This window comes from Paramisgurnus dabryanus, chromosome 7, assembly GCF_030506205.2.
Source record: "Paramisgurnus dabryanus chromosome 7, PD_genome_1.1, whole genome shotgun sequence".
In the NCBI taxonomy this organism is placed as follows: domain Eukaryota; kingdom Metazoa; phylum Chordata; class Actinopteri; order Cypriniformes; family Cobitidae; genus Paramisgurnus; species Paramisgurnus dabryanus.
In genome coordinates this window covers 25,246,975-25,259,450 of record NC_133343.1, presented here as the reverse complement: position 1 = coordinate 25,259,450, position 12,476 = coordinate 25,246,975, and the positions used below count along the sequence as shown (strand labels likewise).

General features: G+C 35.8%; 1 protein-coding gene across 1 annotated transcript in view; it reads right to left on the bottom strand.

Annotated features, from left to right (window-relative positions):
• oca2 (oculocutaneous albinism II) overlaps positions 1-12,476 on the bottom strand; it is a 107,724-nt gene that overhangs the window by 92,480 nt on the left and 2,768 nt on the right. Inside the window, exons 2-4 of the mRNA XM_065272643.2 lie at positions 10,632-10,887; positions 5,086-5,181; positions 1,671-1,844 (exon numbers count right to left, since the gene is read on the bottom strand). Coding sequence (XP_065128715.1) covers positions 1,671-1,844; positions 5,086-5,181; positions 10,632-10,861 — 500 coding nt within the window. The 5' untranslated portion in view covers positions 10,862-10,887. The remainder of the gene's footprint in view (positions 1-1,670; positions 1,845-5,085; positions 5,182-10,631; positions 10,888-12,476) is intronic.

Below are 12,476 nucleotides of genomic sequence, written 5' to 3'. Positions count from 1 at the left end.
ACTTGGCTCATCTTTGTTTTCACCGTCTCAACCGGAAATACCTATGACGCAGTTTTTTTTACCTGACGGGAGGGGTTCTGGTGGACCAATCACAGAGCTTGCGGTCCGCGTAGAGCCAACGCGCTGTTAGGAATTTTGTGAGGTGCGCGTCAGGCTACGCAGAGCTACGCACAGGCTACGGCGTAGCACCTACGCACGACTATAAATCGCCCTTTAGGCACACAACTCCTGACAGCACTGACAAATATTGTGTTATTTACTCACCATATTCCGCGTGTAGATCCAGAAAGGTGTTTTCAACCATGTTAAGTAAATTCCTAAAGCAGTTATTTTTTCTTAACGCGTTGTGTTTTTCGTGTCATGTGTTATATGCTACGTTCACACAAAACGAAGGGCATCGCTCTAGATTACTCACCGGATTTAACTTCGTCATGCGAATTTTTCCCCTGAGTTTAATATTTCCAACTTGGGCGAAGACGTTTTTGAGGTGAAAAGCGCGTGTTTTCGCGGTAAACGCGCCCCCCATATCGCGTCATTCGCATCGCTCCACGCGAGGACGTATCTGATCGCGTCTTTACTTCAAGTACACCTGCGTAAATCGTTGAACTCGCGTCTGGTGTAAATCACAGTTACAGTACTGATAAATTTACAGGTTATTTAGTGCTGTAACACATTCTGAAGTTTTAGTTTTTCAAAATAAAAGTAAATTGTTTAAATGTGAGGAGATCCTGTTAAAAATTTTAAAAACTTTAAAAATATTATTCTAATTTCATTTAATTTCATTTTGATAGTGTTCAAACTGTTGATTTTTTTTTATTCTCAACAATTTAAGTTTGTACTGTCGGTTGTTTTGAAACATTTGATAAAACTGAAATTTAAAATAAAAATGTATTTTCATTATTTTTTACAAAGATAAATTACAAAATATGTTTGCAGTTACATATTAACTAGGTCATAGTCATGTATATTTAATTAAAACACGTGTAACACAAAAATCTTTCTTGTTTTGTTGTGTTACTTTCGTCCCTGCAGGTGGGGTCGAAAGTAACAAACAATTCACTTCTTATGTTTAAAGTAGGGCTGTCAAAAGATTAATCGTGATTAATCACATCTAAAATAAAAGTTTGTGTTTACATAACATATGTGTGTGTAGTGTGTATAATTAATATTTATATATAAAAACACACACAGTCATGTATATATTTAAGAAAAATTGGTTATATTTATATATAAAATATTTATATTTCTATATAATATAAATTATATAAATGTTTATACAGTATATAAATGCAAATATTTCTTAAATATACACATGAATGTGTGTGTATTTATATATACATAATAATTATACACATTACACACACATATGTTATGTAAACACAAACTTTTATTTTAGATGTGATTAATCACGATTAATCTTTTGACAGCCCTAGTTTAAAGTGAAATTATACTAAAGTCGTTTTACATTTTTACAAAATTCCACCTGGTCCACACCTAGACCACACTTGTGAGTTATTGATCACAGCAAAAATATCTCTGTCTATAACATTATCTTTTAAAGTTAAGTTTTTCTGAAAAATGGTACTTTCGCCCCCGCTCTCCCCTACTGCTGAACATCATTTGAGTGAACTGTTTCTTCATGCATCAAGATAAAAATTGTTTGATGATACCTGATGGGGGATGATAATTTGAAGTAATTGTCAGACTTCTCCAGGGATGATATATGGGAGAGACTGGTCACCTCGCTTCCCAGCCTACACCTTCTCTCCAGTTCACCAGAGCTTGCCTCCCATGACTCCTCTCCAGGCCCCAAAGTAGAGTCATGCAGTGTCATGTAAGTTATACTGCATTCAAGAAAAAATAACAAAAAAATACATGTTTGTACCTAAATGGTACATACAGGACCTTTTCAAATAGTACTGTCTCAGTGACAGCTTTTGTACCGTGTTAAAAGCCTGTTATGCTACAAAATGAATGTATTTGATCAATTCATGCTTTTCCTTTGATTATAGCCAACAAGATGCACCATTAGAATTCATTGCACTGTCTAACAGAGAAAATTAGAAATGGATTACCTGGGGTAGCAGAGAGCAACCATCCATATTAACATTATGACAACATTTTACGCCATATACGCTCTCTAATCTCAGAGGGCCGTTATTGTAACAAAGGGGAACAATTAGTGCATCAAATTCTTGTCCAATTTGAAGGTCCATTAACTATGAGAAAAATCCCTTCAAATAACTTTGAGTGTTGCAACTGGACTAAAGGTGCCTCAGTATTATGTGGTATTAAATTCAAAAGGGGGTCAGGGGAAGTTGATAGGATTTTTATGAATTATGAAGATGGAAAATTCACCACTGATGAGAACTTAATAGAAGCTCAATCAATCACACTGCCTGTGACTCTTTAAACAGTGTTGCATAACATAACTGGCTTTAAGGTTCAGAAGGGATACAGCTGTGAAAAAAGTTCACATGTTTGATAAAAGACTGAATAAATATTGAATAGCTCAGAAAAAAATTGTTAATTTTTTGATTCACACATAACAGTCTGAATTCATTTTTTTTTTTATTTGTATAATTTTATTGAAACATTATGTGACCCTATTTGCTTCTGTGAGATCCAGACGAAAGTGTCATAAGTCAATGATGAAATTAGACGAATGAAAGTTTGGTTTAAATGATTAAATTAACTTTAATGTATTCAGTCATTATTAAATATATCAAGGATATATTGTGACAGAATGTCCTTTATGTAGGATAATTTTACATATAAACAGTAATTCACAAAAACATGACTTTAGCTGGGTTTTCACAAAAAGGGTCACATTTTGATATTTTACCTGAAATTAGAGCACATATTTGTAGTATATATCTTGACATATTAAAGAGTAAGGACGTTCCCATACACTGTAAAAAAAGATTGTTGTTTCAACTTAAAAAAGTAAGCCGCGAATGTGCGCCACAAACTGCAAGTCTGGAAAAAAACTGTTATGGTGTTCCTGATTCTCAACCTGTGGATGTTTTTCCATCGCTAAAAGGGAGTTTGGAAACTTACAGCAAAACACAGATGACAACAGGTTTACTCGAGACAGCGCAAACTAGCATGAAGGTAAAGCTATCGTTTACATTATAGCAATGACGCTGGCAGTGACGATTCTCTCAGACCAATCAGTGATCTACAGTGTTTTCGCATCACGTTTTGATATCAGCTCAGATCGCTTGGATCCCCGACCGAGGTGGTACTTATAAAAAGTATCGGGTACTACATACTGCACCCAGTGGAAAAGCCCCCAAAATTAAGCTGATCTGACCCAAACCGTGGGGTACTATGCAATGGAAAAGCGCCATATGTGTCATCCAATGCGGCAATATGCGATATTAATGTGTATCAAGTGTTACATAAAAAATTGAAAATGATGCAGAGATAACTCCTTCTGACCAACACCAGTTACTCGGTAAACATCTTCACTGAATATTTTCTCCAATTTGGATCATATTCAATGTGTATGAATCCTTTCCCATTATCACAAATACTGAAGACTGAGAGCTGAGATACCTTACTGCAGGTTGTGTTTGGTTTAATTAAGAAGTACATAAAGGTCAACACCACTTCAAGATATCAAAATGCCATACATTATGCGAGGAAATGTTTGCCTTCAACCTGATAAAACAAAGTAAATCTTGGAAATGAAGGTCAAAGAGCCACATTTTCTCATTACTGAATTAGAATGAGGTCGGTAATTACAGACCCCAGGCAAAATTCACACAGCTGCTCTACTGAAGTCTGCTTTACTAAAGCAAAGATAATAAACAGTAACAAGTCCAATCAATGGGAAATATGCAATGCTCAGTATGGCTTCTCTAGTGACAAAAGTTCCACCTTTCAATTAAATAAACCAATTGTCAATTGTTAAAGATTGAGGGGGCTGGTACACAAAGGCATTTTCGCCTGCGGCTAGCATATGTTTTCAACATTTTTAATAGAAGCACAATGCTTTTTTTTAAATGGCAGCAGCTGGCGGCTTTTGTCATGCTCAGAGTTTTTTCCACGCCCAGCGCTGAATGCCCAGAGTTGAAAAATGTTTAACTTTGGGTGAAACACTCAGCTCATCAATGTCACTTTTCACTCAGACATCCAATCACAGTAGAGGAGGGGCGGGATAAAAATCAGAGCAACCAACTGGAGCAACGTACAATGACTGATAAAAAACAGAAGTATCACAGCAACCAAAGAGCTTAGTTAAAGAAAAGAAGGCAAGCGCTCACAGTTGGGGTCCACCTGCCGTTTTTAGCCACATTTAAGCGCTTTGGTGTACATGCTTCCTGATGGTTCTCTGTGGGCGGAGCTCTGTACAGAGTGTTGAGGTACTCGTGATCCTTTGAGCATGCATGAAGAAGAATAAAATTTTTGCGCTTAAAGGATAATTCCGGTATTTAACCCTTTGAGTCTCATGTCTGGTTTGTTTTGGATGAACTACAGTGATGGACACAGAAATTTTGACAATGGGTCGTGTCTTGAGTTTTTGACTCGTTTAGAAGCGTCTCTTGACTGCTTCAGAATGGAAGTCAATGAGCATGCACAAACATGTCATTAAAACAACACTTAACGTTCATTTTCAAAACTGTGCTACTCACCGAGTAGTTCGTGGTGTTCATTGATGATTAAAAACAAGTTGTGTAGCGAAATACAGTTTCTGTCGTGTTTTATTTGGCTTTTTGTAAAATTCCATTGACTTCTCTTGGAAGACTCATTACTCGCTGATATATCACTCCACCGCCGGTAAACAGAAAAGGGTCTGTTTACATGTGGTTGTAGTTTTTTCGCTCGGTTTCTCTCAGAAGAAATTTTATGATTTTATGTACATTGTTAAAAATTATGTTAAAACATATATTTTATGTCACTTTAACTTAACAAATTAAGTTAAACAATTTTAACTTGTTTTTATAAGTTATTTTAATTTATCACAAGTTTAATTAATTGAAAATGTTATAACTTTATGCTGCAAAAAAAAAGACTTTAACTGGGTTTTCAAAGGCAGGGTCACATATGTAAATGATATACAAAGGAAAAACTTCTCACCTGTCATTTTGTGGAAACTTGAGAAGAGGTGACCGTTCCGTGTGATTGGTCTGGTTAGATTTGCCTTTGAGAAGGTTTACCGTGCTAAAGCTGTGCCTGAGGACAAGAAAATAACTTATTCATTCTGAGTATGATGCCTGTCATAAATAACATCTCAGACACATTTAGAAATCAATTCTTGGCATTCATTTTTAATGGCTCTTCTATAAAAACTGCCAGCCGAAATAAAATTGAACTTAAAGTCTTTGAGTAAACCTGAAAGGAGTTTTTACAGTTTGGTCTCCGTTTAGTAACCTCCACACCCCCAACAAATCATTTAAACTATTTTTAATGTATCGAACATTGTAATATGCATTTTAAAGGAATAGTAGATCTAAAATGAAAATTCAGTCATTGTTTACTCACCTATATGTCAATGTAATTTGGTGACGACACACGCAAGAACAAATGACAGTTCGTGTCAGACTTTAACATAATGCATCTAAAGGGACCACATTTGAAAACCACAGTCTCTGTTTACTTTCATTATACGATAAAGAGCAGCCAGGATGTTTTACAACATACTGTAAACGCAGTTTGTGTCCAATTAGAGAAATAAAGCTAAACATATTTAAAGGCGCATTGTGGGACTTTTAAAAGGTTCCCTTGACAGAAATGCAATATAATAAACATAATTATATTAACAGTGGTGTATAAAGACCTTTCAAAATTAACTGTATTGTTTTTATTACCTTATAATGAGCTATTTCGATCTACATACGCTACATGGAAGTCGCCACCAAGTTTTTATGGTAGCCCTAAATGGACAAACTGCTCTAGAGAGCGCATTTTGTCTCGAAGTTGTAGCTTCTCTTTGTGTTTTGAAATTGAGGTTGGTTGCAATTTGCAATCTCACCACTAAAAACCCACAGTGGACCTTTAAATGACAGATGATGATTAATAACTTGTTACATTTATATAGCGCTTTTCTGGACACCTCAAAGAGCTTTACTTTTTTGATGAACATCCTGGGATTTTTAACTTTTTCCCTACCATTGACGATCCTGTCAATTAAGAGAAACATTTGCATAGAATTTTTATGTTAATCTGCAATACCCCGATTATCCACTAAATAAAAAAAACGTTATTTACTAATTTTAAGCTCGGTGCATGTTTTTATAATCATTCTGAATCTCTTAACAAAATTTTCCTGAAAGGCATTTTGTGAAGCTTTTGTGAAAATCACAAAAAATGCTGGCGGGCAACTTTTCAAAAAATGGCTGGCGGGGAATGAGTTAACTACCACAGAGAATCAGGACCTCAGTTTAACGTCTCTTTCAAGGATGGGAGAGAAAAGAAATTATGTCCGTATTTTAATTTTTTGGTTAAACTATCCCTTCAGTTCAGAATTTGCAAACCTACAGTACGATGCTTACGACTAGCATTTCTAAAAGATTTATACAAATTGTACTGATCCCCTGTGTCGTCCTACAGCTGTCTCCTGGCATGCTTGAAGGTTTCTTGATGATTTAACGGACAGCTCATAACTTGCCAGGGTAGATGGGCAGTCATAGAGGCAAACTCAGACAGGAGTTTCATGAGAGGTCTTACGCACAACAACAACCTGCTTATTTAGGCCGTGAAGATTAAAACAATGATATGACCTTGGTGTAAATGTTATAAAATACAGTGTCAGGATAACATAAATCCCACAGCGGCTTTATGGTTTTATCTTGTGCCAATGATACGGCTAATGTAATGAAAATCCACCTTTATGTTATTGCCAGACAGCTATATTTCTATCCAATTCTCTTGAATTTTTACATAAGCAGTTCCTGTAACAGTACAAAGGTTCAATTCTCGAGGAACACAGAAACATATATAATTTCACATGCTATGTCTCCAAGAAACAGGAAATATATTGTATCTAAAAATTGTAAATATCCCTAGTGCCTTGCACAACAATACTGTGCAAGAACATTTTTGACCTCCCTGCTGAAAAAACAATAAAACCATTACAGAAAATTCTAATGGTTTCCATTAAAATACAAATAGGAAGGAACCATTAGCTTTTACCATTAAAACCACTACGCCATAGTGTGTTTTGGGCCATATTCCATTAGAACCAAACCAATACAGTACATAGAACCAATAGAACCAATACATACCATTAGAGACCAACAAAAACCAATACACTGTAGTGTGTTTTGGGTCATATTACATTAGAACCAATAAAATTCCCAATAAAACCAATAAAACAATTGGAATTTTCTGTAATGGTTTTATTGTTTTTTTCAGCAGGGCTGTACTGCTAATATTTGACTTTCATTTAAAAGGTGTATATATTTCCTGGGCCTTAAGTGATTATATAATGCCCTAATTTCTGCTACAGTGCCAACAGCATTTTAACATTCAGTGGATTTTCTCTTTTATTGTTTATCTTCCCAATCTTCTCAAACAAAGATAGCATAAAGCAAACATTTCACATCCCATTGCTCAGTAAGAGCCATGTGCAATAAAATGTAACTACAAAGAAAACCAAAAAGAAGGGATTTGTTAAAGAGAGACAAAGAGTGTTGTGATAAGGCTGCCCTGTTTGAACACAAGAGATCTGCATCCTGAGATCTCCAGGATAATTAATGAAGGCTGTTTAGTAATCTGATAATCTTGAAAGATCCTCTGTTTGTCGTAATTAATGACAGTCTGAACTGTAAAACTGGTGAAGACTCTTTTATCTCTTCAGTGGGTTTTGGCTTTGTGTGTGTGTGTGTGTGTGTGTGTGTGTGTGTGTGTGTGTGCGTGCGTGCGTGTGTGCGTGCGTGCGTGCGTGTGTGTGCGTGTGTGTACAATACCAGTAAATTTGTGAACTTGTGGGGACATTATGAGGTCCCCATGAGGAAACAAGCTTATAAATTAAACAGAATAATATTTCTTGAAAATGTGATGAATCAGAAGGGTTTCTGTGATGGTTGGGGTTAGGGTTTGGGTTAGGGGAAGGGAATATAATATACAGTTTGTGCAGTATAAAATGCATTACGTCTATGGAATGTCCCCACAAAACATGGAAACCAGAATGTTTGTGCGTGTGTGTGAGTGTGTGTGAGAGAGAGAGAGTGATGGAGTTATGGTGAGCATTTTACAAAGAGCCAACCTAGATCAATATTGTTCAGCACAGGCCAAAACCAGTCCAATTCTAACACATCATTTGGCAAATCCTAAACCTCAGCTGTGTAATACTATAGAGGACTCCTACTAACACCTCACCCTCCCTATTAATGCCTCAGCTCACTGCGAACAGCTGGGACAGTGATTGTGTGTGGCCAGACAATACATAATAGCTATAGCCTCCTAGAGATATACAACGGTGTTGGGTTTGGCCAAAAGGGAGATTAGTCAGGATATTTCGAGGCTTTTAATCCCGCTCTCTGCAGTTACACAACACAGAAGAGATTTGAAATGTTAGCTCACCGAATGGTGGATTTATAAAGGAAGCAAAGCTGTTATTGTGTTTGAATCTGACAGTGTGAGGTCCAGATGAAAGGAAAACAAGAAAGGGGGGAGTACAGTACCCTGTGGGACACCTACCGTACCATCATGTTATACAAGCTTGATTTGGTCTGCAAGTCTAAATTAATACTCCCTACACTTGCCAAAACAATTTCATAGACATGCTTAAGAGCGTTGTTTGCAAAACAGTTAAATGTCAAACCAAAATTGGGGTGCAAATCAAAACAATACAGCATTTTATTAAAGGGTTGGCCGAATGATTGTTTGAGAGAGAAAAGCAGGGCATTGATCATATAAAGATTGGTTGGCATTATTGTGGGGGTTTAAAGCTTTGTCGTGCATTCTGATTTATTAACACTGTTTAAGAGTTGGATTCCTTATGCTAAAGATTGTTGGACGTATGACGGTGTATTTCCCTACCGAATGCACTTTGCCAGGATTCGTTCAAGTTTTGGAACGTTTTTTCCAACATGAAAGATTTATATGTAACAATCTTGCTTTATTTTTATTATGGGCAATTTCAGTGCAGAAAGTACAGTGGAAGTCCTTATATTGGCACTTTAACCGGAATAGCGCACGTACACACTAACCAAGAGCTAACAAAAAAATCAATGTTTTCAAAGAAGTGTGTTGTTGGTGGTGAGGGAAATTTAAGCTTGTTCAGCTTCCCAAAGCACCCAGCCTTATGGAAGTGGAGTTGTGCAAGTGTGTTTGGATTTCGCTGAAATGGGGCGATCCCAACCGGGTCATGAGTCGCAGGCGGTATGTAAAACCGCATCAAATTTCTGTGTTTTGTTGGCAATCGGCGCGTAATAACATAGTAACCATTGTTTTTTGGTGTATATAATGTAAACAACACGAATGTAGTGAATCATAAGTTATTCAGACATAGTGGAATAATGTTTCGTGTGTGTTGGTTGCTTATGACTTACTTCACCCGTGGTACACCTCCAGGAGCTCGGGATTATTCAGAAAGAATCGGTACAGCTGATCTGTCTTATATAAGTCTGATAAAACTAAGGACTCTTTGGAAATATGACGGATGTAATACTACTCCACAGGTTCTCAAGATCAACATGAGATACGCAGAAAAGCATGTGTTATGTGAGCTTTAAATACTATATCAAGGGACAGCATCAAGTGTTCATGTAGCTCCCTTGGTAGATCATTGCGTTTGAAGCCCTAAGGTCATGGGTTTCATGCCCAGTGAGCACACAGACTGATAAAATATACCCTTAATGCATTGTAAGTTGTTTTGGATAAAACCATCTGGCACATGCATTAATAAAATTACGATAAAATGACATGTTTTGAAATCCTTTGGTACATTTATTAATATACTTAATGTTTGTAGCGTCACCAAAGTTGTGCTTAAAAATTCCCAGGAGTAAAAAAAAATAGGGCATATTTTGTTAAGTAATACATGTGATATGATCAGCTGATTTCATTGAGACCAGCAGTGATCATTAAAGGCTTCCTAGAGGAAAGCAGTCATGAGAGTTGATCTGATCACATGCATGACTAACATTAAATCACGTGCCATCTGATCTCTTTAGTGTCTAATCCGTTTGAGCTTAAGACTCCCATCCTTATATTCTTTTTCATTTTTAAACTCATTCTTGCAAGTCACCACCAGGGTAATGTGACTTTACACGTGAGCACCAATCCTCTTTAGCCAATGGTTCACAAAGAAAAAGCAAAAGACCTATGCCAAATGCATTCAGTGTCAGGCTTTACATTGAAAGTGCAATGCTTCAATGAAACTTTAAAACACATTCTGCCTTCCTTTTGCTTCAGTGAATCTTTAAAATAACCATCCCGAATAAGGTATCAAGGAAACGTGTTTGAACATATTTCCCCGATCATATTTTATCAATCTGTCCAACCACTGGAAGTTTACTTTTACATTTATGCAACAAAGCTACAGGGACATATTCCATTGTGTTATCCTAGTTGTGCAGAAGTTATACACCTCACAATTCAAACTAATGCAGAGAAAGATTTCTGTTTTGGATTAACTATTCCTTTAACTAACTATTAATGAAGAATCGCCGGCCTACCGATCGTCCTGATGGACGTCATTGTAGATTATACAGTGTCCTGACGGCTGAGCTGAAGCCTGAAGCAGTTTCTGTGTCTCTCTTCCCCCCGAGAAGCCCTCCAGCAGACGAAGCTCATCAAAGTTCTCAGACACACATTCAGACTTTCTGCTGCCCACCCTGCTAGAGTGACCCTGGCCTCCAGTCTGAGACATCTCCACCTCCAGATTACTTTTATTCTCTAGGTACATCTTTACTCAAGCACCCTTGACCGCACCTGGGAAGAGGAGATGAATGTTAAGGTTCTGATGATCTAATAAAGCATGCATCAGATTTCATATTCATTTGAACATCAACAGTTGAGATCTTTCTTTGTAAAAGACTTTCATGCAGTTCAAAAATGAAGAGAAATTATTTACACAGACCTTCCCCACATATTATTATTTCTGCATATTATATTTCCTACTCGCTCTCCGAAATGTATCACTTTCGTCTATCTTCACTGTCCTCTCAATACAAATAAAAAACTAAATATAACTTAATAAAAATAGAAACTTTTTTTGTTTGTTAAAGCCATGGTTCATTTTGTAATGTACCTCTGAGGACAGTAGCTTAGTGGTTAGAGTGTCGGGCTTGTAAGCCAAGAGTTGCCGGTTCGGGGCTCACGACTGGCGGGTTGGGATTGTGGTGCCCTTGAGTAAGGAACCTTAACCCCAATTGCTCCCCGGCGCTGTAGTGATAGTGATAGCGGCCCACTGCTGTGTGTGTGTTCACAACTTGCAGTACGTGTGTTCACTATTCACTGGATGGGTTAAATATGGGTTACCATACAGTGGACAATATGTCACTTAAACTTCACTGATCTCTCTTTTCCAAGGAGGATTAGGGCCAAGCTAAAAATATCTTGAGATTATAGTCATAATAATGACTTTATTTTATAAAGATTTAACTCATTTTCGAGATAAAAGTCAAAATAAATAAAATTACAGAAATAAAGTCAATATAACGAAAATAAAGTCATAAAACATTGAGAATAAAGTCGTGATATTTTGGGAATAAAGTCAATATAACGAGAATAAAGTTGCAATATTTCGAGAATTTAGTCAAAATAACAAAAAAAAAGTAATTTTCAAAAATAAAGTCAATATAATGAGAATAAAGTCATAATATTTTGAGAATAAAGTCAATATAACAAGAATAAAGTCGTAATATTTCAATAATAAAGTCAATATAAAGAGAACAAAGTCGCAATATTTCGAGAATTAAGTCAATTTAACGAATAAAGGTGTGATATTTCATGAATAAAAAGTTAATATAATGAGAATAAAGTCGCAATATTTTGAGAATTAAGTTAATATAACGAGAATAAAGCCATAATATTTTGAGAATAAAGTCAATATTATGATAATAAAGTCGCAATATTTCAGGAATTAAGTCAATATAACGAATAAAGGCGTACTTTTTCGAAAATAAAGTTAATATAACAATAAAGTCACAATATTTCGAGAATAAAGTCAATGTAATGAAAATGAAGTTGCAATATTTTGAGAATAAAGTCAACATAATGAGAATAAAGTCATAATATTTTGAAAATAAAGTCAATATAACAAGAATAAAGTCGTAATATTTTGAGAATAAAGTCAATATAATGAGAATAAAGTTGCAATATTTTGAGAATAAAGTCAACATAATGACAATAAAGTCATAATATTTTCAGAATAAAGTCAATATAACGCCAATAAAGTTGCAATATTTTGAGAATAAAGTCAATATAACGCAAATAAAGTTTCAATATTTTGAGAATAAAGTCAACATAATGAGAATAAAGTTGCAATATTTTGAGAATAAAGTCAACATAATGAGAAT